Here is a 27,278-nt window from a genome sequence, read left to right as displayed (position 1 = left end):
TTTATTAGCTGAAAATAATAGGACATTATTTTTCTCTGATATTAAATGAAGCGTTTAAAGCAAAAAATAATTCCCATTCAACTAATAGCGACATTATTTCAGACTCTCAGATATTATCTGCAAAGCACCTGCTGCAGATTTAAAACAGTTACATCTCTGAGAACATATAAAAAATTATTCTTCACTCGTACAAAGCAGCAACAAAGATACTAACATTAATTTCTAATGGCTTGGAGAACACACAGTATACATTAAGATCAATACAGGCTCATTCTTGACTAATCAGAATGGTAAGTCTTTAGAATCACAAAACTTAATGGCCACAACAATTAACAACCTCAGTGGCAACAACTGCATCAATACAGATAAAAGGTCCAGCAACTGCTTTCAGTAGAAACTGAACTGTATGGTGGCAATGGTCACATTCTCAAAGGAGGACATATCAACCTCCTGCAAGAGATTCTCCAGCTTCTGACAGTCCACACTCCTGCGCATCTTGGTTATGCATCAAACTTCTAAATTGTTTGGGCATTTGATTTCATCCTCCTTGCTGATGCCATCCAAATGAATATATCCGGGTTTATCTACACAAATCCGTCCTCTCCTCACCTGGTACTCCCTGTAAATTGCATAGCCACAACATTGTAGAACCTATGACATGAAAGATGTGAACAAAGAACAATACTTTATGTACAAACATTCTCTTACTATCATTCAATTACATGATGACGTATCGACTTGTTTGTACCGGCTAATAAGAGAATATTTTTTTATGTAGTAACTCATGAAACAAACCCCTCAAAAAAGTTTTAGATTAAAAGAATCAGATATTCATTAGCTTAAACCTCTTTATACAATTGCAAAAAAGATATTCATCCAAACAGAACGAAGAAATGTTTGTGCACACACGAAGTCAATTCCCCCGAGCCATAATTCATGTCAAAGTAATGAAGAAATAATGAGCGCATCCCTCGGGATCTGTTATTCATCAATTACGAGAGATCAGTAAGTGCACTATTTTCTATTTGCAAATTAATCTTTACAGGATTGCAAAACAAAATTGTAAGGAGAAAACATTGTTTTTAAAAGAAACGATATCAAAAGAGATTCAAAGAAGCTCAGGAATACAAGTATCAAACATATGCAGATATCAATTTTGGAACCCCCAAATATATATTTATTTTTTTAAACTGGGGACTCATTGTTAATCATTGTAGTAAGAATGCTATCCCTCAGAATTCGCTGCTCATCAATGGAAATCAGCTCACTACTTTAAAATGATCAGATCATTCTTCATAGGGATATAGACGGAACAAAATTCCCATACAAAAAATCAATTGCAGAAAGGAATAACAAAACAGCTTCCACATAGAAAACCACCAGAAACTTCACAGATATCAGAACAAGGAACAAAATTTGTTATAAATTATAATGGCAGAGGTTGAAACAATGAATACCCAGTACAAAATTTTCATATGAAAATTATATTGAAACAATGTCATGTTGAGAGTTTTGAACTAAACTAGCATCACATGATCTTTTGCTACTGTACAGTGAAAAAACACTGCTTTTCTTATCATCTAACAACTTCATCATGATCTATGTAACAATGATGTAACGAAACTTAAAAACCAAAACTGAAAAGTGAAATACAGATCAAACAATAGAAAAACAAAATAAAAATGAAAGACACCCGAATTGCGAAAGAAATGAATAAAAGGGGAAGCAGCCTCTTACAACCATCAGCCATTGCTGAGAGAGAATGCGAACTTCAGTTTTTTAAAACATAAAGAGCTATCTTTTCTCTTCCTCATCTGGTACTTTCGCACAGGAGAAGTTAAGAGTCCACAAGAAAGTTGCCACTTGTAAAACTGGGCTTAGTTTGTCCGTTATAACTAAAATGGAGGGGAACTAGAGGTAAATCTCTATTTAGTCCTTGTCAATAACCAAATGATTTTTAGGCATGTATCAGCTCGTGAATTAGAGAAATACATGGACTTCCAGAAAATTATATAAAATATAAAGTAAAACACTGACGTGTAATAAAGTATAATCCAAATATGCTGCAGTCAATATTGGAAAGCGTTATTTGAATAAAGCCCGATAGACTTAATCCCACCCAAGGTGCACTACACCTCAGATTATCTTTCTACTTTTTTAAATTTAAATACTTAATTAAAAAAATATTTTTTTACAAAAAATCTTAGTTAGAGCTAAAATTAAAATTATCTTTTAATAAAAATTTCTAAAAATTAAAGTTGTATTATATTTTCTTTTCAAAGTTTAAAATTCTAATAATTTTTTTCAACTTCAAGTTTGAAAAGTGATAAATATTTTACAAGAGTTTGTTTCTCTTCTCTCCAGTGATGATATACCGTCGATTGTCCTCCCTCCCGATCTCTCTCTCTTCCATTTTTAATCAAAATAGACAACTGAGTACCTGAGATGGTGAGTTGACACCAAAGAGATGTGAAAAAAACTTTGAGTATTTATCACTTTTCAAATTTTGAGTTTGAGAAAATTATGAGTTTTTTAGAAAAAAATATAATCAAACTTTAGTTTTTTTAATTTTTTAATAAATAACAATTTCACCTTTAACCTTACTTGAAATTTTTAACTAAAATTTATTTATAAATTGACGTTTTGGTCTTCGACATTTGGAGGGTTAGAGTATTTTCATTATACTTTGGGTGGGAATAAGTACTTTCGCCTTGAATAAAACAAAGGATTGGCTATGAAGTAAACTTTATATTTCGCTAATAAATGTCAGGAGCCACTCTGTGTGCCTGATTTTAGTCTGAGACATTTGGAGTTAGGTTAGCTCTGTGAGAAAACCAGCATTCATGGAATCTCAGAAGAGAAAACTGGTTATGGGTCTCTTTGTTTTGGCTATGACAACAATGATTGTATCAAATGTTTTTGCTTGGACGGGTGAGATCCACGGAAGAGTTGTCTGTGATGTCTGTGGTGACTCCTCTATTGGACCTGAAGATCATGTTCTTGAAGGTCTGTTCTCTCACTCTTCCTCAGATGATAAAGTTGGAATCTTTGTGTGATTGTATATTGTTTGATTATATGATTATACAGGGTTTTGTCTCTGGTTTTGAATATATGATGGGTTTGTGATTCTAATTTGTGGGTCGTGCTAAAGTTCGTTCCTGTTGATTAATTGTTGGTTTATATTTCGTTAGGAGCTTGCCAACGAGTGTAATGAGTTTAATTTGTATATATCATGTATAATTGGGCGACATTTTATGATTATCACTTCTATAATTGGTTTTTCTTTCTTTCATTTTTTTTTTTTTTGTTGGGTATCAATTTCTGGTTTCTCTGGATTGCTGATAGGTATATGAGCTTGTTGATGAGTGTAAATAAATGAGTTTGCTTGAAATTGTTAACTGAGAATGATGAATAGTCCTCTACACTTTTTAGGCATACTCCTTTTCTTTTGCCTATTTTCAGGGGTTTTATACTATAATGAGTCAGCATAATTTACATGTTTCCTCCAGGTTTAAAAGGGCAGTAACTCCGGAGTTAGTTTCATTTTGAGTTCTCAATGGTTACTTCTTATGAGAATATGATTAATGTAATTTGATTTTGGTTCCATCTTATAACATTTTTCTATTCTATCTGGCTAAGTATTTGTCCCTCTAATAATTATCACTGAGCAGGAACTTTTGATAACATCATTGAGTTCCTTTCCTCTATTTGTAGGACTAGGATACCATCTGATTGTGTTAGTTCCTATGGTGTGGATATTGTTTTCTCTTGGACATGCTGTAAGGTCAGAAAACTCAAAGCAACCAAATCCATCCATAAAACAGAACATTCTTTGCTTCCAAATAATTCCTTAGGGGCTAAAAATTGACATGGTTATATACTTCACAGTGCCTTAATTATGTTTCTTTTGCTAATTCCTCTTAGTTATATAATCACTTGGGTTAACTTATAATTCTAGTATGAATTTTTAATGTCTGTTTTTTCATGATAAAGTTTGTAACTGGTTAGGATCATCTAGGGTGATGGCTTTGATGGCATACTAAGGTTTAATTATTTGATGATTAATTTCTGCTTGTTTCAGTTTCTTCCATGTGATTCGATTAGTCATCATGTCATCACTGTTAAATGTCCTTAGTTTCTTTGAACTTAGACATCATCTGTATAATTGCATATAGTAAATTTTGAGAACAGAGGTAGACGTTGGAAGTCTCCCTTTCTCATCAACTTGACCTTGCTGCATATCTCTGGTAGTAGTTGTAAAAAAGTTTGTTTATTGACTTGAAGTTGAACTGCTGAATGAAAAAGCTTGACAGGCCCCATTTTATCTTGTTCCTATGATGCTTGTCAAGTTGATGGCTGCATATATATAGTATATCTGACAAAAGTTCCTTGGGATCATTAGAAGCCTTTCTGATTTATGACACATCTTATTCAATTAAGTAACATATGTTTTTCTGTGGATACAGGTGCTGAGGTTGCTGTTCTCTGCATAACAAAATCTGGGGAAGTTCTAAACTATCAGGCATTTACAAATGCTAAGGGGATATATACAGTGGCTGAGACAATGCCTGAAAGCGACCGGTGGGATGCATGTCTGGCACGACCAATAAGTAGTTTCCATGAACACTGCACTCATCTAGGAGGAGGCAGTGCTGGAGTTAAGTTCAGCTACAATCATCCATCAGGCTATTTTCACACTGTCAAACCTTTTGTCTATCGCCATGGCAGTGCACCAACTTACTGCATGTGAGATCTCCAATATCAGTGTCTATATTATAGTTGAGAGATTTCTATGTATTAGAGATCATAACTGATGATGACATCACTGTGATATTTATAATTGCCATAATCTGATATTTATGTTTGTACATGTTATGGATATCACTAAAATTTCTGATGAAAACCTTATCATGGCTACATAAACTAGAAATTAGAGCAAATAGAGCAGTAATATATGAAATCAACTTGACACAAAAAATGTTTAAAATCATGTTGAACTGCAGTTTAGCTCCTCTATAGCCAGTTTTAGCATCTCATGAGCATGGGAGGGTGTACTCTCCCACATTGTTTCTCATTTTCTTATATTCATTGGCATTATGGTCATCATTGAGCAGATGAGTGCAGCTTCTGTAGGTTTTTTGTCAGCCATCTTTTCTGTAATGCTATTTCCTCCCCTTCCTCTTTAGCTGGGAAAGTTTGAACCCTTGAGATTTTAAGGCTAGGGGTCATTCATGAATTCGTCAATCATGGGGGATGAAATGGGAAAGTTCTGTATATTTGCTGGTGATGGGTGCCAAGTTGGTTCATAAAACACCAAAAACAAAAGGGGTAATTTTCACTTCCATCTTGTTATGAGGGTATGATTTGCCCTTAATAATTATGTTGCTGGAGCACCAATTCTCAGGGATAGGTCCTTGATGTGCGCTTAGCTGATTAACGATATAACGTCTCGGCACATTTTGTAGTTAACTCATGTCAAGGTGACGTAGATAACTCACGTTGTCTAGACTCATATATTTATATAATGTGAATATATCTTTTTGAATAAAAAAAATGTTCGAGCAAATCAATCATAACAACTTTAGTCCACCGTTAAGTCTAAGTATTCAAATTGTTGGAGTGTGTAATTGAGTATAATCATTATTATCTCGGTCAAATTGTGTCACATTTAATTTAAAAAAATAGTATTATTCTAATAGTATATTAAAGTACACATTTTACATTTTATGAAAAAGTAGTGATATTATGCTTTATCTCTTTAAATATATAGTGATCTAGATGATACACAAATTTATCTTAATCAAAGTGATATGTAAATTTGTTAAAATCTTCAAATCTAAAGGATAACAATGTACTTCCACTCCAAATGTATACACCAACGGAAGAGGATATCGTAGAGATCTTTTTGCATGATTGGGCTTTCATTGTTCCTAGTTAACACATTATTATTAAAAAAAAATGTAAAAAGAGTAAGTGGGATGATTTTTTGATTGAGAGTCGGGGCAGTTACCTGATAATTTTCACCGTCAGCCTTCAGTAATTTTCTATTTTGCCTGAACTTCTACAATAATAAAATCATAATTTACTTATAATAAAATATTAATTTGAGTGTATTTTTAATGAATGATAAGTTAATATTCAAATTATCTGATGATGTATATGTGTTTTTCAGCCACATCAGTGGGCCGGTATGCTGTCATGGTGAGTGCTGATAGGAGGAAGTACGTGTCCACGGAGCTGAAAACCTTTTAAAATGACCAAATAGCCACCGTAACACTGAACTTGGTCAACCCTCAATTTTCAGTCAACCGGGATATAAACGTCCACAAAAATTGTACTGATACGCTTTAACTGACGTAGAGGCAGAGACATAACGATGAAGACTGATGTTCAGGAACAATAAAGAAACGAAAGAGAGCGAATGATATAACATAAGCACAGCGGGCGAGAGAGTTTGAAAATTGTTAAAGTGCAAGTTGAAAGATGAAAGAATGGCTGAGTCAGTTGAAAAAAGCGTTTGGGTTTTCGTTTCTTTGGCTTATTTGTTTGATCTACTTCACTCAGGTTCTAATAACGTAGCCTTTTTCTTTTTCTCTTTTTTTTTTTTTAATTTATCTCTTGCGTTTGTGTGTATTTATGTATATTAATGCTATGTTTGTATGCCTACGTGGGATCTCTTTGTTCTTGTAGGGATTTGATCTTCGGGGTTAAAGTTTAAGTTTTTTTTAAATAAACAATCTTGGGTTCTGGGTTGTGGAGATGGGTGACTTCTATTGATTATGGTATCTGGGTTTGTGTTGTTGATTCTAAGTGGTTTTGGTGGTTTAGATGATAGATAGATTGATTTGAGACTTCAGTTGGTGTTTTTGGAGCGCATGGTTTTAAAATGTTGGTTTCGATCTCTTTGTTGATTTTTGTTTAATTTTCGTCTATGAAATTCAATGAGGATTGCATTTAATTGGTCTTAGAAGTATCTTTGCTTCTGAATTAAATGCTCAATTGAAGTTTGTGAAAGATATAGCTTCAGCCAGTGTCTATTCCTCCTTTGTATCCTTTCAAACAGCATATATAATGGCGTCTGTTTAGCTTCTTAAGTGGGAGACTAGCAATATGTTTGCAATAATATGTTTTTCTGGTCCTTAGCGATCACATTGTCTTTCTTGGCCTGTTCTCATCTGAACAAAAATTGAGTAGTAATGTGTATTTTTTTCTATCATTAAACTTTCTTATAGTTATTTTAATATGTTGAGAGAATTAGATGTTATATGCAACCAATATTGAATCTGAATTTTTGCTGCTTGAGATAGAACAGATTTTGTACTGAGAAAGCAGTTTCTATGTGGCATTGTAAAATAATTAAAAAAAAAAAGATTTGATGCACAAGCTTGTATCAGAATTTGTTGCTTTGGAAAATAAGGAAAAAAAATACAGTAGTTTCCTTGTATTTCTTATTAGTTTATTGACATCACCATATGAACACTGTTAACAGTACCAAATCATATCTGATTCTGATGATAAATTAAACAACTTTTTTGGAGAATGGTTTTGATACTGCAGCTTCCCGGTTGCTTTTTTTTTTTCGTTTTAAGTTCAGTTCACTTCATTTTATTCTCATATCCCATTCTAATTTCATTTATGTTTTTTTTCATGGTTATGTGAATGCAGGGTTTTAGATCATTTGTATGGACAGCAGTTTCCTACCAGTTGAAAGACAAGCTTAAGTTGTCACCCTCAGTATCCCAGTCTGTGTCTTCAATAGCATTTTTCCCATGGAGCATAAAACCGTTATATGGGTATGAATGTTATGGCAATTTTGTAATGAATTATTTAGAATTGAAAATAAAGTTTTTGGATGAAAGTGAAGATACCATATGATATAATATGTATCCTACTTTTTCCTGCATGATAGTAAATATCATTTCATAGATAGAAGCTCCTAAATGCTTTTTAAGAATAGATTGGATATTTTTAAAGATTGCATGTATACGGTATAAGGAATGATTTCCTGGCACGTTTGAGTGGTATTAACATTCTACGTAAAAGTATTGGTTTAAAGTTTGTGTGCTGTATTAACACATGTTCTCTAGTATCTAAGCATAGCAGATATTATTGGAGGTTATATTCTTATATGTGTGCCATTTTGTGGCTCTCAATGGGGCAAGTTGTGCCAAGAAATTTGTATTTTTTGTATTAATTCTTTTGATTTCTTTTTCTATTTTGCACACAGAATTTTGTCTGATTGCATTCCAATTAGAGGAAGGAAAAGGGTTCCGTACTTAATCATTGCAACAATGCTGTCTCTTGTGCCATGGATAATTCTGGGCCTAAATGATTATGTGAGGAGTTCCCAATGGCACCTAATAGTCTTCTTGACAGCACAAAATTTGGGCTCAGCTATGGCAGATGTTGTAGTTGATGCAATGATTGCTGAGGCAGTAAAATCTGAGCAGTATGTGCACATTATAAGTTTCTTCATGTTTCTGAGTTCACAAGTTTTAAATTATATATTCACTAATTGACAAATAGTAAGGAAACAACATATCAATCAAGAGACACTGAACTCCTCTTTTTTTAATTAGTCTTAATTATTCATATTCTGAAAGTAAGATATTAAATATCATCAGTTACCTCTATTCTTAAAACAGAGCTGCATTTTCTGGAGACCTCCAGTCAATATCTTGGTTGGCAATGGCTTTTGGTGGAATATGTGGGAGTTTATTAGGAGGATATGCATTAACCAACTTACAGATAGATAGAATTTTTCTTCTTTTCTCCGTGCTGCCAACCATACAGTTATTATCATGTTGCTTGGTTAAGGAAACTCCTGTAGGTAGTGAAGCTTTCCAAGAGTTTTCTAATTCAAGCAGCTCCCATCCAGTGAATGGGAATAATCATATTTTGGATGAGGACAATTTCTTTGAGAAGTCCAATATCACCATGTCAAGAAGAAAGAAAAGACAAAAGAACAAGACAAAGAGATTGGTTATGACGAGGAAAACTCGAAGTCCTGAAAAAGACAACCATTTAGTCTTGCAGTGGTTCCACTCTCTGAAAACAGCCACTTACAGTTTGTATTCTGCATTTAGACAGCCATTGGTTCTGAGGTAATTACTGAACACTATTGTGCTGCATTATCAGTCTGTCTTGTGGAAGTTGAAGGTCACAAATGATGTATCCATTTCTGGGGGCTCTGGCATTTTCTGTTTTGTTGATTTTTGTACCATTCTAATTATGGTTTTTTCTTTCTTTTTTACTGTTTATGGCAAGGTCAGGCCAATGGCTTGGTTTTTCATGGCAAATGTAACTATTCCCAACTTGTCAACAGTCATGTTTTATTACCAGACTGAGGTATTGAATTTGGAAGCATCCTTTCTGGGTACTTCCCGTGTTGTTGGATGGGTAGGCCTCATGCTCGGAACCTTCATTTATAACCGTTACCTGAAAAAGATGAAGCTACGGATTATTCTAATGTAAGGACTACAACATTTTGGTTAAATATCTTTGGCAAATATTTTATAGCTTAGTCCTGATGTATAAACATCATGCAGGTGGACTCAAATTGGTTTAGCAATCTTGAGTTTCCTAGATATTGTTCTCGTCTCTCGAATGAATGTCTCCTATGGGATTTCTGATAAGACCATGGTGCTCTATGGATCTGCTCTGTCTGATGCAATCAATCAATTCAAGTATGTGCTTCTTTGCTAGTTCCATTTCACCAACATCAGCTTATTCCTACCATTACGTGCATTTTTTAGAAAGTTTGATTTCATTTTCCTGTTCATTTGTATACTTATAGGTGCATGCATTCATCCTCCTATTTACTCATCCACCTATAGAAATGAAATTTTCATCACTCTTACTGAGTGTTGCAATGCATCTTCAGGTTCATGCCATTCCTCATCTTATCTGGACAGCTATGTCCTCCAGGAATTGAAGGAACTCTCTTTGCCCTTTTTATGTCAATAAACAACTTTGGGTCCACATTAGGATCGTTTGCTGGTGTTGGGTTGGCTTCATTTTTTAAAATCTCTTCAGGGTCTTTCGACAACCTTGCTTTGGGGATCATTGTTCAACTTCTCTGCACTTGCATTCCAATTGCCTTTTTATTTTTGATACCGAAGGAAGCCACAGGAATATCTGCGTAGTTAGCAATGATTGCAGAATTGCCTAGCAAATGAAATGCATAGAATCATTTTAACATTAACCTTCAGATCGAGAATCTCAGGGTCATAGCATATTTTTTTTAACATAGAGAATGCCATTTAGAAATATGCCTCCCATAATATTGTCATGTATACACAGAGAAATTTATACAAAAGTTTTGAGTTGGCCACTCTTCTTCAGTGCTACCAGAAAAACAAAAAAGTTGCTAGTTCTGCAGTTTTCTTCATCTGTTCATGGACTCAATAAAGTCTCAGCAAGGAAAATAAGTACTGTGGGTGGATTGAAAACTCACTGGTCAATATTGAATATTGTACTGAATTACTACCTCTTTGCTGTGAGGGAATAGCTATGAAGGCCTGCACATATAGAGGTCCACTCTGATAGATCACAAACTTCATTGACAGAATGCTGGGTTCTTATTGTTTTAACTTAATTTTACTAATAAATTTTGATAAATTTACAGGATTTAAAAATAAGAGATTAACCATATTAAGTTGGTATTATAATTCGTGTACTTATAGGCAGAGTGAAGCCACTCTCTGGTTCCATATGCTCCACATTGATCCTGCATCAGAATTCACTTTGACCCAGATTTCAGTTTCAATCCCATCCTACCATCTATATAAACAACGTTATTAAAACAAGTTTGGTCGGAGACTATTCTATTGCGGTTGTTTTATTAAGAAAAACAAAAAGAAAAGGAAAATCTAAGCTATGGTGTTAAGACGAAGGTGAAAGAGAGAATTCTGAAACTTCAGGAAATGCAGTTTTATTAAAAAAAGGAAAAACTAAAACTATTACAGATCTTTGCGGGTATTTGCAAAGGGTGAAATCACACTTTACCCCTTGACAATTTACAAGTTCTCAAGGCACAGTTGTATTGTACAATTACAGCTGAGACACAGACATATTAAAAAAACAATACTTTCACCCTTGCTAACAAACTTCTATATCCAAACATTTCACAATAAATTTACAGAACAAAGAGAAGAAATTTTTGAAGATGAGACGACCACCAGGAATTGGCGGTTTACAGAAGGCAGCTGCTGCAAGGGTTTGTTTTTTTTCTTTTATCAAAAATCTTTAATCTGTGCTCAAATTTCTTGCTTCGTTTTATTTTTTTTTTTCATGTATTAATCTTTTCATTTGCGATTCTATATTTTTCCACTATCCGTATCGATTACTGGGAGAAAATGTAGCAAAGCTTAGAACTGATCTCATGAAAGAACAAACTTGCCCCACTTTTGGTTCCAAGCTTGAAGAGTTTGCTCGTAAGCACAAGGTCAATTTTCTTCTTTTTCTGAGAAACTGGTTTTGTTTTTTATAATTTGGTCGAACTGATAATTTTTTAATGTGTGGTAGTGTGAAGAAACAGATACTGTAGGTGTTTATGGTAATTAAAGTTAGTGCATGAATAGATATAAAGGATGAATGGTTACTCGTTGCTTTCATTGGCAAAATTTAATTGAGATAATAGTTGAAATGGGTTGATGCAGAATGATATACAAAAGAACCGCATATTCAGGTCTCGGTTTCATGAGATGTGTGCAAAAGTTGGAGTGTATCCATTGGCGTCAAATAAGGGTTTCTGGGCAGAGCTGTCAGGGATTGGTGACTTCTATTATGAACTTGATTGGTTTCATTTTCATGAACTTTGGTCCACGTCTCAAGTTATGGCCATAGTTTTTTGAGCTAGGGTCATAGTTGTCAAAAGCACTTTTATGGTAAAAAACTCCTCAAAGCAAAATTGGTCCACCGCCTCTAAACATGCAAGGCGAGCAAAAGTCCAAAACATAGCTTAAGTGTGCTTTTATTGCCTTTAGAAGAAGGAAAAAAGGTCAAAAAAACTCGTTTTTTAATCAAACCTAATAATATAAATATTATGCTTACTATGACAGCTGAGTTTTATAACTCTCTTATTTATACTCATTATGACAACCAAATTTTTTTTTAAGTCTAACTTTAAATCGATGTTTAAGTATGAAAATGTTTTAGAATATAAGTTCTTTAATGAAAAAGAATGTTTTAATAAAAAAAGAACGATATTAGAGATGAAAATTTTGATCATGAGAAGATGTGATATTTTATGACGAAAATGAAGACTTAGATTTCGATTAAAATACATATTTGATAAAAAATTATGTTAATTGAAAAGTTTTAATGTGTTTTAATGTTTTATTATAAACATCTATTTATGTTTTAAAGACATCATCTGTAGTATTATACTTTGGTATTTGAGTGATTAGTCTTTATTAATTTTTTTTATCGGTTTTGGTCCAAAAACAACGCCTTTGACTTGCTTTTTTTGCATAGGCGATAAAACCCCTTATTGCTTTTAAGCGTTTTTCGCCTTAAACTATGACTAGGGTGTTACATTAAGTGTTGACAAAATTTTGGATTCTTCTATATACCTACTACACATTTAACTTTCAGATTTCCCATGTGGGGAAATATAAGCATGCGTTAACTGGAATTTGAACATTTGTTTAGGCCTAACTTACTGTTGACAGCAGTGTGAAGTCTTTGATAATTCTTATCAAGGAAGCACGGAAACGCTCCAAGGGGTGAGTTTCGCCGATTCCGAAACGTTTCCGTTTCTGAAACGCCCCGAAACTGGTACGAAACGTTTCGGGGCCGTTTTGCAAATTTTAGAAAGATGCAAAATGCATTTTCAGTACCTGAAACACGTTTCTTTGTAGAAATCCGTTGCATTTCCACTTCTGTAAACATTTCAAGCCACACCTCTCATACTGGCTTTGTCTTCTCAATGTTCCGACATCTGAACCTCCTCTCCTCTCCTCTCCGGCGAAACTCATCTCTCCTCCTTCGTTTTGTTCTTCTTCCCACTAGTTGTTGCCTCCTTCCAACTATTTGTTTCATCCTTCCAATTATCAGTTCCCTACCCGGTATCTGTTTCACCAGTCTTCACACTACTGATTCCCTCCTTCTCATTTTTCATTTGTTCTCTGCCGAAATGGATCCAAAGCTTGGGAAACATTAAACACCTTTACAGTACCTGATTATGTGTCCTATTAATAAGTTGTATCCTCTAAATCCATTTACCTGTGTTTTAAGAAAAATGAATTACAAAGAGAGAAGTAAGTAATATGGTTATTAACTGTTGGGTTTTGGGGAGTTTTCATTTTTTTTCTTTTTTGATCAGCGGCATGAGTTATAATTTATATTTGCTGGCTGTAAGGTTTACAAAGGTAGAAACAATTTCATTAAGCTATAGTGTATATTTTACATAGAGACTTTAGTTTATATAGGTCCAATTAGTTCATATTTACAAGCTTACAGCAGTAAAAACTTAGTTTCATTGAATATTTCTTTATACGCACTTTTAAATAATTCAAAAGATAAAAAGTTTGCACACTAAATAAAAGGGAAAAAATAATAAAAGTAAATTGTTCATATATTATATAAAAATATTTGTATATTTTTAAAGGTTATATCTTTTTAATAAAATTTTGGTATTTATAATAAAATCCTTATATTTTTAATATTTACACGTTTCCCCACGTTTCGTTTCCTATATTTTTTAATAAAGACGTTTCAACGTTTCCGTTTCGCCGTTTCGAAGTTTCCACGTTTCCGTTTCCGTGCTACTTAGATTCTTATTATGAAGTCAACAAACTTTCTGACGATCAAGAAGCTATTTCAGTGTTCAATCCTTTTATAATCTCTTTAAGATTCCTTTTAGTTAATTGGCTACTACTTGTTCTTATTATTTGGTTGTTTCTGAAGCAGCGATTGGAATTTAGAATTTGCAATCTGATCTATACTTTTGCTCCTCTTATTAACAGGAAATTGCAGTTTTATGTTCTAGTGAGAGCAGGACGTTTCAGCCTAGTGGTGGATCTAGTAGATTTGGGTCTTTAAAAGTAAATACTCATAATTTAATAGAGATTCTGTTGAGGAAAGACTTATTATTTTATGTGATTTGGGAGGAAATCCCTTAGTAAATTGTATACTCTGTTAGATAATAGTAGCGAACATGATTCAGTTCTTCGCAACCAAAAATTTTGAAGCTGCCCTTTGAGTTTTCATTATATGTTTTAATTGAATCATAATATTCATGATTTTGTAGTAACTGGGTTTTTGCATTTATAACTCAATCATCTGAACTTTTTGGCACTGCAGCTACAAGTTTCTGCACGTGGTGGGAAAATTATGACTTCTAATTGATGCAGCCTTATGTGCACGACACAAAAGGAGGAATCATGATAGTTTCTCTCTATGTGGATGATGTTTTAATTACAGGTAGGAATACGAATGACATTAAAGAATTCAAGAGAAATGTGGCCAAGAACTTTGAGATGACTGACTTGGAAAAAATGAAACGTTTCATAAGTCTTGAAGTTAGTCAGGGGTAGAAGGCGTTTTCATACTTCAAAGAATGTATGATCAGGAATAGTAATGAAGTTTCTTATGGAAAATTGCAAGCCCACGACAGCTCCTTTATCATTGAATTTAAAGATTAGAAACCATGATGGAAATAGGAGGACTGTTGAAACAAATTTTGGAAGCCTAGTGGAAAGTTTAACATATTTTAAGGCAACAAGGCTTAATTTGATGTTTTCCACTAGTCTTTTTTCCAGTTATTGAGGAACATCTCTCAGCAGGAAATGCATTCTAAGATATTAAAAAAGGGACTAAGTACTAAGGAATTTAGTTCCAGAGAATTAAGGAGGAGAAGTTGAGAGGATCTGTTAATAGCGATTGGGTTGGAAGTGCAGATGATATGAAAGGCACCACATGTTACTGTTTCACTATTGCTTCAGGAATTTTTTTACTGGTGTTCAAAGCAAGAGATAATGGCTCAAAGTACAGCTGAAGCTGAATATGTTGTAGCAGCTGCAACAAATCAAGCAATATGGATTAGAAAATTAATAAAGGATTTGGGAGAAGAACATGTTGGAGCTCAAAGGTAGACCCAAGAGAGGTGAAGGAGGGTCCGTAACCCCCCTTGGATTTAAAAAATATGAAATACTCCTCTTGCATATAACAAATAAATATTTAATATCCTTTTAAATTTAAAAAATTATCAGTTTAATATATTTAAAATCTTAAAATAATCTTTAAATCTTACACTGATCTCTCTCAAATTTCATTATTTCCTAATTGAATTCCTTATATTTTTCCTTTTATTCAATTTTGACCTCTAAATTTTGTACCTTTGAGCCCACCATTGTTGAAGCTACTTTGACCAAGCGTAACAGTAAATCTGCTATTTCCATTGTTGAAAATCCAGTCTGATATGGAAGGACTAAACACATAAACAAAGTGTCAATATTGAATAAATAGAAAATATAGGGGATCAATAAAAAATTAATAAAATCTAAGATGAGTTAGTGTAAAATTTTAGAAATTATATAAATATTTTCAATATAATTAAACTAATGATTTGTCAAACCCGAGAGGGGTCAATTGACCCCCCTCGGTCCGTCATTGCAAAAGCATTAAGCATCACGCTATTAAGGAATGTGAGAAGTTGAAGGAAATCAAGATGGCCAATTGCAAATCAGAATTCCAAGCAGTGGCTATCCTCGCCATAAATGTGGCCTAGGTAAATATTAGAAATGTCAAAGAACCTTCTTGGAATAGCTACCAAAGGGTACAAGGAGGAGTGTGGAAAGATGATCCTTTTGCTAGAAATTGGAAAATATTCTAAAGAAGGCTAAGCAGCAGCATGAGAAAAGTCATGCCGTGACACAACAAACAAACAAAGTTGACAGAAGGCCCATGCTGCGACACATCTTCAAAATGTTTGAATGTTTGAATTTTCTAGTATTTTTTTTCTTTTTTCAGTTTTTTTTTTTAAATTCTAAGAACTAAATTTTCTAGTATTTTTTTTCTTTTTTTTATTTGAATGAAGTAGTTTCCAATCTTTTTTTTTTTTTTTCCTAAAGTCAAATTCTTTTTTTGTTTTCCTCCAATTATAACAATAATAAATATTTTATAAAATTTATTCTAGGTAAGCCATTGGTTTGGACTCTGACTGTTAATCTTAATCAGGCCAATGCGAGTGTGTGAAGTCTGAATATTATCAACAAATTAAAGGTGTTAGTCTATTCCACATATATGTTTTTGCATACTATACATCAAATTACACCTTCAAGCATACACACAACATTTTTCTAAAGTTTACAATAATTGCTTAGTTTCTAGTACATTAAACAAAGTACATACAGACCTTCAAACCGAAAATGACCTACAATATTTTCTTACAACACTGCAAAATTTGATCCAAAGATTTTTTAAGAAATTATAATACATAAACCTCCATCTTCTGCTAACGAGTAATGGACTTATTACAGCCCAGAAACTCACCATAAATCCAAGTGCCATGCTCACGTAGAACCAATCCACTTTATGTTCGTTGTCATCTTTTCCCACATTGTAGGTTGATGTTGTGACAACTGCACCACAATTCTTGGGAAGGGGAGGTCCACAAAGATCATTACCAGTGAAACAGGAAGCATCAAACCCTTGTATTTGAGTGCTTAAAGGAATCTTTCCAACTAACTTGTTATTGGAAAGGTTCAAATGACTCAAGAACGTTAAATCTAAAATGCTTTGTGGGATTTCACCAGAAAGTTGATTATCAGACAAATCAATAGACTCCAATAGTCTCATAACACCAATATTCTCAAGAATTCTACCTGTAAAGTGATTGTGTGATATATTCAATGTTTGCAATGAAACAAGATTTGTCACTTCTATTGGAATCTCTCCAGAGAAATTATTTTTGGAGAGATCTATTAATTTCACCCATTTGAGAATTGTGTTATATTGAAACAATTGACCTTTATTCACAAGTAACGCATCTTCAATATAACCTTGAAAGAATTCCTCAGTTTCTCCATATCGTAGATTTGAGCTTTCTCCTGAAAAGTTTCTGATGGCACTAAAGTTACTAATACATCTTGGCACAACTCCATGAAAATTGTTATCAGCAATGTCTAAGATTTGTAGCAAAGCAAGATGACAAAGTTCTCTTGGTAAAAGTCCTTGAAACTTGTTTGATCGAAGAATTAGAATTACCATTTGAGGAAAACTTACTCCCAACCATGCTGGAACATTCCCAAAAAACTCATTTTCACCAAGATCAAGTGCAACTATCTTCTTGCAATTTGTGAGTGACACAGGTATGGTTCCACTAAGGTTGTTTTTGCGAAGATGTAAATACTGAAGGGAACTCAAAGATCCAAAAGAGATTGGAATGTTTCCAAAAAATTTATTCGTGTTTAAATTCAGAGCTGTTAAGTGTGGGAAGTTCATCCAACAATCAGGTAAATTTCCATGTAGAAGGTTTTTCCTAAGAATGAGAATTTGCATCAAAGATTTTGCGTTTATCTCATGACATAGGAAATGAAAAATTGATCCTGACAAAGAATTGTTGGATAGATCGAGCATATACAAATTAAATGGTATAAGAGGCAAAGGACCTGACAAATTATTAAAACTTAAGTCAAGAAACTCAAGTCCATATGACTGTGTCAAATTTGGAATGTGACCATATATACCATTGTGTGAGAGATCTATATTGACAAGTTTGAATGGAAATTTAAACAAGTATGTTGGAAAACTATCAAAAATACTTGAGTTGGAAATATCTAGATAAGATAGATGTTTTTGTGAATGAAGCCATAATGGAAATTGAGGTCCTAAATGACAAGAACTCAAAGTTAAATTTTGAAGGTTAAAAGAAGGAACCCACTTTGGACTGAATTTTAGCTTTAGAGAGTTTCCAGATGCGCCAAATTGCAACAATTTTGTGAGATTGGCAAAATGGATATCGGAAACAGTTCCGTTGAACTTATTGTAGGAAAGATCAAGACTTTGCAAACACTTAAGTCTTCCTAAAGCTGATGGAACAGGACCAGAAATAGAGTTATAATCTAACAAAAGCGTATTTACATTTTTGAACTGTCCAAGTTGATTGGATAAACGACCAAAAAGTTTACACCTAGTCATTTCCAAATGCTCAAGTACATCTGAAACACACCTAGAGAAAATATCCAGGACTGCAGATATTTCTTGATTCAATTCAACCTCTGAGATATAGAATCTCCTTAAGTTGCAAAGTTTCCCAAATGATACTGGGATTCCACCTTCAAATCCATTGTTCCCAAGATCAAGTTCCTTTATAGAGGTAAGGTTTCCTAGAGCACCTATCATACCATGCAAGCGATTGGACGGAAGATAAAGTTTCTCCAGATGGCTAAGTTTGTACCACCAGTCAGGTAGTGAAGAATTGAGATAGTTAAAAGAGAGATAAAGATGTCTTAGGGAAGTCAAATTTTGAAGTCCATCAGGGATTGAACCTTCAAAATGATTTTCACTTAAATGAAGGATGGCCAGAGAAGAAAGATTTGTAATGGGCTGTGGAGGGAAGTGATGTAGTTGGCAGTCTGTCAGATACAACACATCTAAGGAAGGGAATGTGTTTATCACCTGCAACCAATCAGAGACTTTGCTGAGATCTACAGAAGTCAAGTCAAGGTGTTTCAACAAAGAAAAACCTGACAGCCATCGCAAATTATCAACATGCAGAGCCGCATAATAACCATCCTCATAATGATCAACAATGATCAAGAAGTTTGCCCAGCTGATATCAAGACATTCCAGATTAGAGAGATTCCCCAGTTGATGGGGAATCCTTCCTTGGAATCCACCTAAGGAAAGATTTAGGTATCTTAAATTTCTCATATAACCGAAAAATTTAGGAATCTGAACCCCTTTGAAATCATTGCAACTTAAGTCCAAGGAAATCAGTTGCGTTAAGTTAAGCAAAGAGGGATTAATCTTACCACTCAACATTGATTTATTGAGAGCTTCATGTTCGGCTAAAAGAACTGCAGAAGGTATTTCAGCATACGAAAAATCATTTCTCAAGTTGAGCTCAAGGACATGGCCAGTCAAGTTGTCACAGACAACACCTGACCATGTACAACAATCTGCATCGCCAGTACTCCAAGAGGCAAGTCGGTTTGAAGGATCTATGAGATCTTGCTTGAACTGTAAAAGTGCTTCTCTCTCGCTTTTGATGCAACCCGGCTGGTTGAAGTTTCCTTCGCAGAAGTTGATGGCAAGTAACTCAAGGAAAAGAAGGGTAAAAACAACAGTCATGGTTGGTTTAATTGGCATATTATCAGAAGAATGGAACCTAAGGTGCATAAGTAACCAATAACTAGCTATTTATAACGTCCTTGGAACTTCTCGTAAATGACGAATTCATTTGCTCAGCCTATCCAGCTCATCTGGAACAGAAGTCAGAAGTCCCACTTGCTTGGAGATTTCTGATATTAATTGTTGATGCTTGATTGATAATGGCCCCTTCTAGGTAGTGGCACTTGCTGCACCTTAAGAAGCAATGAAAAAGAAAATCTACCCTTTTATATGCAGAATTGAGTAACACTATATATACCAATTTGGATAACAATGATGATGTATTATTGTATCATTAAATATTATTTTATCTTTAATTCAAAGTAAGTGAAACATTTTATAACAAACCATCATTAATACCATTATTGATACTCATCATAAGCATACATACTTTCGTTGTGTGGAATAAAATTATAGAATGTTCAACCACCCCTCTTATAAATAATGCTAATGAGAGTATTATCAGTAGCAAGAGATCAATAATAGCATGTCTGAGTCCAAATCAGAAAAGTTGCATATCATTTTCAGTCTTCAATGACTTCTGAACTGAAAATGATGTTTTGTTAGTAACATGTTTTTACCAGATTAATCAACACGTCTTTTTGTCAAGGGAAGACTAAAACCCTCATTGGTTTGGTGGTTCTTTCAATTCCCCTTTCTTGTCTCTTTGGTTTTCAATTTCCCATCGCTAATTTCTTCATATTTTATTATTTTGAACATGTTGAAAGATATTGAAAAACTAGGTAGGCCATTCATGTGTTAAAGGAATAGCAGAATCAATCATAAAAATTGAAATAATGTTGAGAACAAAACAAATTAAACTATTAATCTTAATTAGGAATTGTGAGGGTATGAGTTCTGAATATTATCAACATAGAACAGTAAATAAGAGGATTCAGGTCAGATCATCACTTCTTCAGGGATTACATTGAAAATTATATATACACTTTGAAAATATTCATTCAGCCATGTACATGTCTTTCACCAAAATTGAATAGTCATGAGCTGCGTATGCGTTGGTGTAAATTTATCGTTCTGGTTCGATTGATAATGGAATAATTTCTACTAGAATTCTGATAATAGATACTAACGGTTAACGTATTTTACCATGATGATGAGTCAACCCGTTGGTATCTCCACCAAACATTGAACTATGATAGGCAGGAATGTGGAGTTTTCCAAGACAGATCAACACAGTTGAAATCAACAGAAGACTAAAATGTTATTGGTGTTGGTCCTTTCCTGTTCTTTGTTTTCAAATGTCTTTGTATTAATTCAATTTCTTAGGTGCATGGATGGAACATGGAGGGAGCGGGGTCATTTGGCCCTTCTTGACTTTAATTTTTTTTTAACAATATATGTTTTAAAATTTTTAAATTTCCCATAATTATATTCATCAAATATATCTATTGTATTTTTTAAAATTTGTAAAATATCTCACTAGTATATCTATAAAATTTTACACTGAAATTTACGGCTTTTTTTGAATTATACAAAGCATAAAATAAATGAATTTTATTATAAAAGCACAAAATAAAATTTATGCTTTTATAATTTTGTATAACATAGGATCATTGAATTTTTTTCTTACAATTTGTTCACCGGGAAAATTCCTGAGCTTATTTCTGGCAAAATCCCAGGGAGTATGGCAAGTATGGCGTTCTTGAATGACCTGAACTTATCCCACAACAACTTGGAGAATTTCTTGAAGCGCATAACTGCAAAGCTTTGATGCATCTTGTTTTATTGGCCTCGAACTTTGTGAACCTCCACTCTCTCTGGTAATACTTGATAATGAAAATGGCGGTGGTAGTGAACATGAAGTGGACTGGTTCTATGTAAGCATTGAAGTATGTACATCAATCATCGAATGTAGTATACAGTGATAATGCCCTGAAACAGGGAAACATTTTTTATGAACTCATTCTCAGTTCCCAACATTGATTAACTTGTTTTACAATGGCTTAATGCCCTCCAAGTTTCATATAGCCGGACATAATTAAAGGAAGAACAAATATGCATGGACCATTAATAAATAATAACTGAATAGCCATGGTTTCTGTTTATCACATCAGGAATTCTACCGAAAGAATACATTGGATTTCTTCATGAAGAAACCAGCAACACTAATTTCTTAATAAGTAATAACGTTGGTTACTGTTTTTTTTTCCATTGATTTTGTTGTATAGTGGTCATCCAAATATTTTAAGGAATTACTCAAATTTATAATGTGCAAATTTGCCTCTTATATTCCCCAAGTTGATTCTACTAGACTCCAATAATTTTTTGTCAGGTTCTATTCCCAATTTCTTTGTCATTGGGTGGATGAACCAAAAGACATGTTTTAACTCAAACTTGGAGACAATTCTTTATCAAGATGAGTATCTAATTGTTAGATATATTGGCTATCCTTGATGGTTGTAAATTTAGGTATTGATGTAAAAAGTCTCACATCGAATAAGGGTCAAGAGTCTTAGGTCAATATAAACTTATGATCTCTCTCTTCCTTAAGATGCACCTTTTAAGGGCAAAACAATAAGACTAACGAATGACCAAGCGGACAATACTTTGTGGTTTTAGGTGGCCTGCTATGTGTGGCAACATGTCACACATCCCCCATCAAATCATTATTTAGGAGGTATAGAAAATGAAAAGAAACTTTGATCCTTCAACTAAGGTCACATGTCCCCCATTGATGAGGTGCATGAATCGCCATTACAACATATATCAAGGGAAAATCATCATCAGACAACAAGATGATCTGCAACACATAAATGCAGAGTGGTGCCACCATTTCCAACAATTTGTTGCATGTGTGTGATCTTGATTACACAGGCATCATTCATGACAACAAAAACCCCATGCCTCCTGTGTCTCAACAATTGAAATAATGTCCTTTTTCTATGAAGGAAGAGTTGTACAACATGGGGAGGAGACGATTGAAATAAGGTCCTTCATTTTCTATAAAGGGAGAGTTGTTCAATGTCAGGAGGGAGGGTTTCTGAACTCCAGCTGGAGAGGGAAGAGCTCGTTGTTTTTCCCTGGCCATTCCAGCTCGCTGCGAAATCCAATCCTTTTTCGATCTCTAAAAGTATATCAGAATTCATTCCAAAATTCCTTTAATAATCTTTCGAACCTACTTAACTACTGAAAAAAGTAAGAAGACTCTTTGTAATTGTTTCCGAGAACACATACTAAAAAAAATAAATTATAATAGTGGGCGGAGGTTCTGCTCAGGTAATCAAACAACTTAAAAATCTTAATGTGTTGACTTTCTTTGTGTATTCATTTCATTCTGTATTCTAAAGAAGAGGAAAATTAATCGTTAACAACAGTAACTTTCCCCCCTATTTCGATTAATGCATTCATTGCAGATGCCTCTGGTCACTGGAAAAGAAGCAGATCATTTCATTAATTCACTTTCTCAATTGCTTCCCACAAATAATCAAATCAATTTTATTGAACTCCATGAACGTTCTGCATCCTCAATGCAGTTCTAAGCAGCTTACTTAAGAGAAACTTTCCAGCTAATCACGAAGTGATTACTCTGGAAATAATTAAGATTGTACGTGTTGTTTTAAATTTGAACAGAGATCATAGTAAAATTCTAGAGGGCATCTAGTTTTCATCACCTCTGTTTTTTTTTCTTTTACACGAGGGAAATGCTATCGGGCACCAAGCTTTCCACCTGCAACATCTGCTGCCCCTGTTCGAGTAACTTGCGATTGACATTATAGGCACCTCATCTTCCTACAGTATGACTTCTACCGGTGCCTCAGCTTCCATCAGAAGTTATATGTCAGTGGTAACTTTCACTCACGATGCACTGCTCAAAGAATTTTTCGGCAATGAAACGACTGAATTTAAGCATAAGCAGTCTTTGGAAACATCCCTTTATTGGAACACTTTTTACAAGAATGCTTGTTGTACATTAAACAAAGTACATACATATCTTCAAACAGAAAATAACCCACAACATTTTCTTACAACACTGCCAAATTTGATCCAAAGACTATCTAAGAAATTATAATACATAAACCTCCATCTTCTGCTGACGAATAACGGATTTATCACGGCCCAAAAACCCACCATAAATCCAAGTGCCATGCTCACGTAGAACCAGTCAACTTCATGTTTTTTGTCATCTTTTCCCTCATTGTAGTTTGATGTTGTGACAACTGCACCACAATTCTTGGGAAGGGGAGGTCCACAAAGATCATTACCAGTGAAACAGGAAGCATCAAACCCTTGTATTTGAGTGCTTAAAGGAATCTTTCCAATTAACTTGTTATTGGAAAAGTTCAAATGACTCAAAAACGTTAAATTCGAAATGCTTTGTGGGATTTCACCAGAAAGTTGATTATAAGACAAATCAATACACTCCAATGATCTCATAACACCAATATCCTCAGGAATTGTACCAGTAAAATAATTGTGTGACAAATTCAAAGTTTGCAATGCAACAAGATTTGTCACTTCCATTGGAATCTCTCCAGTGAACTTATTTTTGGAGAGATCTACTATTTTCACCAATTCAAGAATTGTGCTATATTGAACTAGTTGACCTTTATTCACAAGTAATGCATCTTCAATATAACCTTGAAAGAATTCATCAGTTTCGCCATATCGTAGATTTGAGCTTTCTCTAGAATAGTTTGTAATGGCACTAAAGTTACTGATACATCTTGGTACGATTCCGTGAAAATTGTTTTCAGCAATGTCTAACATTTGTAGCAAAGCAAGATGGCAAAGTTCTCTTGGTAAAGGTCCATGAAACTTGTTTGATCGAAGATTGAGAATTACCATTTGAGGAAAACTTATTCCCAACCATGCTGGAACATTCCCAACAAGCGCATTTTCACCAAGATCAAGTGTAACTATCTCTGTACAATTTGTGATTGACACAGGTATAGTTCCAAAGAGGTGGTTTTTGCGGAGATGTAAATACTGAAGAGAACTTAAAGATCCAAAAGAGATTGGAATGATTCCAGAAAATTTATTCTCATTTAAATTCAGAGCTATTAAGTATGGAAAGTTCATCCAACAATCAGGTAAATTTCCATATAGAAGGTTTTTCTTAAGGATGAGAATTTGCATCAAAGGCTTTGATGTGTTTATTCCATCACATAAGAAATGAGAAATTGATCCTGACAAAGAATTGTTGGATAGATCTAGCATATACAAATTAAGGGGTATAAGAGGCAAAAGACCTGATAAATTATTAGTACTTAAGTCAAGAAACTCAAGTCTATTTGACTGTGTCAAATTTGGAATATGACCAAAGATACCATTATGTGAAAGATCTAAATAGACAAGCTTGAATGGAAGTTGAAACAAATATATTGGGCAATGATCTAAAATACCTGAGTAGGATATATCTAGATAACGTAGATGCTTTTGTGAATGAAGCCATGTTGGGAATTGAGGTCCTAAATAACAAGAACTCAAACTTAAAAATTGAAGTTTAGAAGGAGGAACCCAATGAGGACTGAATTTCAACATTAGAGAGTTTCCAGATGCACCAAATTGCAATAATCTTGTGAGATTCGCAAAATGGATATCGGAAATAGTTCCGTTGAACATGTTGTGGGAAAAATCAAGACTTTGCAAACACCCAAGTCTTCCTAAAGCTGATGGAACAGGACCAGAAATAGAGTTATAATCTAAAAAAAGAGTATATACATTTTTTAGCTGTCCAAGTTGATTGGTTAAACGACCAAAAAGTTTACAACTACTCATTTCCAAATCCTCAAGTACATCTGAAACACACCTAGAGAAAATATCCAGGACTGCAGATATTTCTTGATTCAATTCAACCCCTGAGATATAGAATCTCCTTAAGTTGCAAAGTCTTTCGAATGATACTGGGATTCCACCTTCAAATCTATTGTTTGAGAGATCAAGTTCTTTGATAGAAGTCAAATTTCCTAGAGTATCTAACCTACCTTGCAAGCGATTGAACATAAGATAAAGTTCCTCTAGATGGCTAAGTTTGTACAACCAGTCAGGTAGTGAAGAATTGAAATAGTTAAAACTGATATAAAGGTGTCTAAGGGAAGTCAAATTTTGAAGTCCATCAGGGATTGGACCTTCAAAATAATTTTCACTTAAATGAAGACTGGCAAGACAGGAAAGATTTGTAATAGGCTGTGGGGGAAAGTTATGGAGTTGACAATCTATCATATACAACACTTCTAAGGAAGGGAATGTTTTTATCACCTGCAACCAATCAGAGGCTTTGCTGAGATCTACGAAAGTCAAGTCAAGGTGTTTCAACAAAGAAAGACCTGATAGCCATTGCAAATTGTCAACACGCAGAGCGCCATAATAGCCATTCTCAGCCTCATCTAAATCAACAATGATCAAGAAATTAGCCCAACTGACATCAAGATATTCCAGATTAGAGAGATTCCCAAGTTGATGGGGAATCCTTCCTTGGAATCCACCTAAGGAAAGATTAAGGTATCTTAAATTTCCCATGTAACCCAAAAATTTAGGAATTTGAACCCCTTTGAAATCATTGCAGCTTAAGTCCAAGGAAATCAGTTGTGTCAAATTAAGCAAAGAGGGATTAATCTTACCTCTCAACATTGATTTATTAAGAGCTTCATGTTCGGCTAAAAGAATTTCAGAAGGTACGTCATAATGAGAAAAACTGTTTCTCAACTTGAGCTCCAGGACATGGCCAGTCAAGTTGTCACAGACAACACCAGACCATGTACAACAATCTGCATCGCCAGTACTCCAAGAGGCAAGTCGGTTTGAAGGATCTATGAGATCTTGCTTGAACCTTAAAAGTGCTTCTCTCTCACTTTTGATGCAACCCAGCTGGTTGAAGTTTCCATTGCAGAAGCTTGTAGCAAGTAACTCCAGGAAAAGAAAGGCAAAAACAACACTCATGGTTGGTTTAATTGGTATATTATTAGAAGAATGGAACTTGCTGTGCTCAAGTAACCGATACCGAGCTATTTATAACATCCTTGGCACTTCTCGTGAAGGACCAATTTACTTGCTCAGCTTATCCAGCTCATCTGGAGCAGAAGTCGGAAGTCCCACTTGCTCGGAGATCTATGATATTAATTGTTGATGCTTGATTGATAATGGCCCCTAAGATTTGTACATATGTGTTATATGTGTAAATATACATGATCATCTCTGCCACAATGCAGCTTGGAAGGGGTCAAGTTTTCTAGGTAGTGTCACTAGATGCACCTGAAAAAGTAATGAAAAGAAAATCTACTTTGTTATTTACAGAACTACCTGAAAAAAATTATTATCTGTTGAAACACCCCTGCTATAGGAAATGTGAATGAGAGTGTTATCAGTAGCAAGAGATCAATAATAGCCTGTCAGACTAAAGTTGCTTATCATTTTCAATCTTCAATCACTTCTTTATGCTCCAAAGAGAAGTCATTGACGACTAAGAATGATATTCAGTTAACTAGTGCGTGTATGTTGGTCTAAATTAATATCGTAAGCTGGATTGATAAGAAAACTAATAATGTCTACATCTTTTCTGGAATAATACGAGTTAAACATCTGTCCTACACTGACTTTCAAAGGTTAGTAACACGTTTTTATCAGATTAATCTACACGTCTTTAGTCAAGGGAAGACCAAAACCCTCATTGGTTTGGTGATTCTTTCAATTTCCCTATCTTGTGCCTTTGTCTTCAATTTCATATTGCTAATTACTTTATTTTTTACTTTCTGAACCTGTCAGTAATGTTGTTGTTATCATAAATAATATGTACCAAATTTAACTCATCTATGAAAATAAGTCTAATTCTTAGTTTAAACTTGACTCGTTCAATTTGAATTGTAATTCGAGCTTGAGTAGCTCAAATTGAATTCAAATCCAGCCCTAGTCTCATTACCTGGTCTGCCACAATGAACAGGTGAGTAGCAGAGCGTGATTTATTTGGGACACTTTGAAGGAAA

The 27,278-nt window shown here is 34.2% G+C and overlaps 5 protein-coding genes, 1 long non-coding RNA gene and 1 other non-coding gene across 8 annotated transcripts; 3 read left to right on the top strand and 4 right to left on the bottom strand.

The window, feature by feature from the left end:
- Positions 1-188: 188 nt before the first annotated feature.
- LOC123210651 lies at positions 189-1,859 on the bottom strand. The gene is made up of 2 exons (XR_006501281.1): positions 1,738-1,859; positions 189-619 (listed from the first exon to the last, which is right to left on the bottom strand). It is a non-coding gene; the product is annotated as an uncharacterized LOC123210651 (long non-coding RNA).
- LOC123196159 lies at positions 1,227-1,304 on the bottom strand. Its single transcript, XR_006497621.1, has one exon. It is a non-coding gene; the product is annotated as a small nucleolar RNA R21 (small nucleolar RNA).
- An 883-nt stretch (positions 1,860-2,742) lies between the features above and the next one.
- On the top strand, positions 2,743-4,870 carry LOC123213707. The gene is made up of 2 exons (XM_044633188.1): positions 2,743-3,006; positions 4,467-4,870. The coding sequence occupies exons 1-2, from the start codon at positions 2,844-2,846 to the stop codon at positions 4,748-4,750; spliced, it is 447 nt and encodes a 148-aa protein (XP_044489123.1). The 5' UTR covers positions 2,743-2,843; the 3' UTR covers positions 4,751-4,870.
- A 1,483-nt stretch (positions 4,871-6,353) lies between these two features.
- LOC123209293 (probable folate-biopterin transporter 4) lies at positions 6,354-10,333 on the top strand. Its single transcript, XM_044627284.1, has 7 exons — positions 6,354-6,564; positions 7,666-7,793; positions 8,228-8,449; positions 8,646-9,104; positions 9,273-9,470; positions 9,549-9,686; positions 9,884-10,333. The coding sequence occupies exons 1-7, from the start codon at positions 6,484-6,486 to the stop codon at positions 10,143-10,145; spliced, it is 1,488 nt and encodes a 495-aa protein (XP_044483219.1). The 5' UTR covers positions 6,354-6,483; the 3' UTR covers positions 10,146-10,333.
- A 781-nt stretch (positions 10,334-11,114) lies between these two features.
- LOC123194973 (vacuolar protein sorting-associated protein 22 homolog 1-like) lies at positions 11,115-14,322 on the top strand. Of its 2 annotated transcripts, XM_044608496.1 has the most exons (4): positions 11,125-11,219; positions 11,334-11,446; positions 11,661-11,796; positions 13,971-14,322. In XM_044608496.1, the coding sequence occupies exons 1-4, from the start codon at positions 11,168-11,170 to the stop codon at positions 13,991-13,993; spliced, it is 324 nt and encodes a 107-aa protein (XP_044464431.1). In that variant the 5' UTR covers positions 11,125-11,167; the 3' UTR covers positions 13,994-14,322. The 2 variants fall into 2 exon arrangements, with proteins under 2 accessions (XP_044464427.1, XP_044464431.1); XM_044608492.1 differs by lacking the exon at positions 13,971-14,322 and having other exon boundaries at positions 11,115-11,219; positions 11,661-11,960.
- A 603-nt stretch (positions 14,323-14,925) lies between these two features.
- Positions 14,926-19,299, bottom strand: LOC123194076 (receptor-like protein EIX1). The gene is made up of 3 exons (XM_044607252.1): positions 16,498-19,299; positions 15,342-15,419; positions 14,926-15,021 (listed from the first exon to the last, which is right to left on the bottom strand). Exons 1-3 carry the CDS (start codon positions 19,297-19,299, stop codon positions 14,926-14,928), a joined length of 2,976 nt encoding a protein of 991 aa, XP_044463187.1.
- A 3,926-nt stretch (positions 19,300-23,225) lies between these two features.
- Positions 23,226-26,350, bottom strand: LOC123194330 (receptor-like protein EIX2). Its single transcript, XM_044607513.1, has one exon. It carries the CDS (start codon positions 26,236-26,238, stop codon positions 23,293-23,295), a length of 2,946 nt encoding a protein of 981 aa, XP_044463448.1. The 5' UTR covers positions 26,239-26,350; the 3' UTR covers positions 23,226-23,292.
- Positions 26,351-27,278: the final 928 nt, after the last annotated feature.

This window comes from Mangifera indica, chromosome 1 (assembly GCF_011075055.1).
Source record: "Mangifera indica cultivar Alphonso chromosome 1, CATAS_Mindica_2.1, whole genome shotgun sequence".
NCBI lineage: Eukaryota > Viridiplantae > Streptophyta > Magnoliopsida > Sapindales > Anacardiaceae > Mangifera > Mangifera indica.
This window is presented reverse-complemented; position numbering and strand designations above follow the sequence as displayed.